At 43.3% G+C, this 1,449-nt stretch overlaps 1 protein-coding gene across 1 annotated transcript in view; it reads left to right on the top strand.

Annotated features, from left to right (window-relative positions):
- LOC119352227 (beta-glucosidase 12-like) overlaps positions 1–810 on the top strand; it is a 17,005-nt gene extending 16,195 nt beyond the window's left edge. The window contains exons 12-13 of the mRNA XM_037618929.1: positions 238–346; positions 418–810. Of these exons, the coding sequence (XP_037474826.1) occupies positions 238–346; positions 418–760 (452 nt within the window). The 3' untranslated portion in view covers positions 761–810. The remainder of the gene's footprint in view (positions 1–237; positions 347–417) is intronic.
- Positions 811–1,449: the final 639 nt, after the last annotated feature.

Genomic DNA, 1,449 nt, shown 5'->3' with positions numbered 1-1,449 from the left:
TTGAGAATCGTTTGTACGCTGTAGTTGAGGAGGAAGATGTTGACCGTGACCACGTGGGTGAAGCCCACCATGCCTTTTATGACCCAGAACATAAGCCCACAGGAGGAAAAATACAAGCCAGCGGCCCACAAGATAAAACAGGCCTAATTTAACATAGATGACGTCACCTGATTGACTGATTTCTAGACAGACCCAATAACTTATCTGAACAATTATTTGTCTCTCTGTGTATTTTAGGAATTGACGAAGCCAACAATAAGAGCCTACCACTCAAGGAAGCCCTCAAGGACGACGCTAGGATAGACTTCCACCACAGGCACCTTGATGCCCTGTTGAGTGCGATCAGGTCAGAACTATGCTTAATTTTACAGTCAAAATCTGTCGACAAGCCTCTAAATCAGACATCAACTGCTGCAGGGATGGGGCAAACGTGAAGGGGTACTTCGTGTGGTCACTGCTCGATGACTTCGAGTGGACGAGCGGGTACACGGTGCGGTTTGGGTTACACTTTGTGGACTACGACCATGGTCTGAAGCGGTACCCCAAGCGCTCTGCTGGCTGGTTCAAGAAGTTCCTCAAGGATGATCTCACTGATCAACTGGAAACCAGCGACAAAGATGGAGGCATTGTACGTGTTGCAGATTGCGATAGATGCTTGACTGATTATGCAGTTTGTTGGAACAACAAAATACTTCGCGATTTAAAGATCAATGTAACAAGAGGCTCGTGCGCCAACATATCTAGTGATACCAAAGTATAGATGGTATGGTGGTATGAATGTCAAATGACCTTAAATTTGAATTCAACAAAGGGAATAAATAAATATTTGTTGCATTATATTATATTTTACAAATCTTTCAATATACTGGAAAAAGGTACCACTCATTTTGTAGTAAAATTGAGTAGGATCGATTTTTCTCATGGTCTAAGAGAATTATCACAAATTTTGTAAATATGGTGTCCGAGTCAACCACCACATGTGCCTGACATTCACGAGGAGAATTATCAAAAATTGTCCTGCTTGTGTTGTTTGTGATAGTAAGGGGTGTGGAGTTTTTGTCACCACTGTCCCCAAGTTTATCGTAACTGATGGTCTCCAAGTTGCTCCTGCTTCCACAAGGATTCTGTTTCCGTTGATTGTAAAATATGGGATACCGACCAATCACTTCTGCTTATATCCAGGAGAAGGTGCTCCAGCTTAGTTTTGCCAAGGTGCTCCAGCAAGTCTTAACTGGACTTTATTTTGATGTTGCTATCCTGCCCAACGCTACAGACATGTGTGTGCTCGCTGAAAATATGTTGGTAAACCTGGCACTTGGGGACGACCCCTAGTTCAAAGCCAAAGGTAAGGCTTGTTCATGCAAAGGCTGATTCAGTGCTATATGCTGAAGCTGGACAAGGTTTCATTGATCTTGTCTTCGGACTCCTTAGCATTCCACTTGGAACCAT

The sequence above is a fragment of the Triticum dicoccoides genome, chromosome 2A (assembly GCF_002162155.2).
Source record: "Triticum dicoccoides isolate Atlit2015 ecotype Zavitan chromosome 2A, WEW_v2.0, whole genome shotgun sequence".
Lineage (NCBI taxonomy): Eukaryota > Viridiplantae > Streptophyta > Magnoliopsida > Poales > Poaceae > Triticum > Triticum dicoccoides.
The sequence above is the reverse complement of the archived record's forward strand: the minus strand, read 5'-3'. Positions and strand labels throughout refer to the sequence as shown.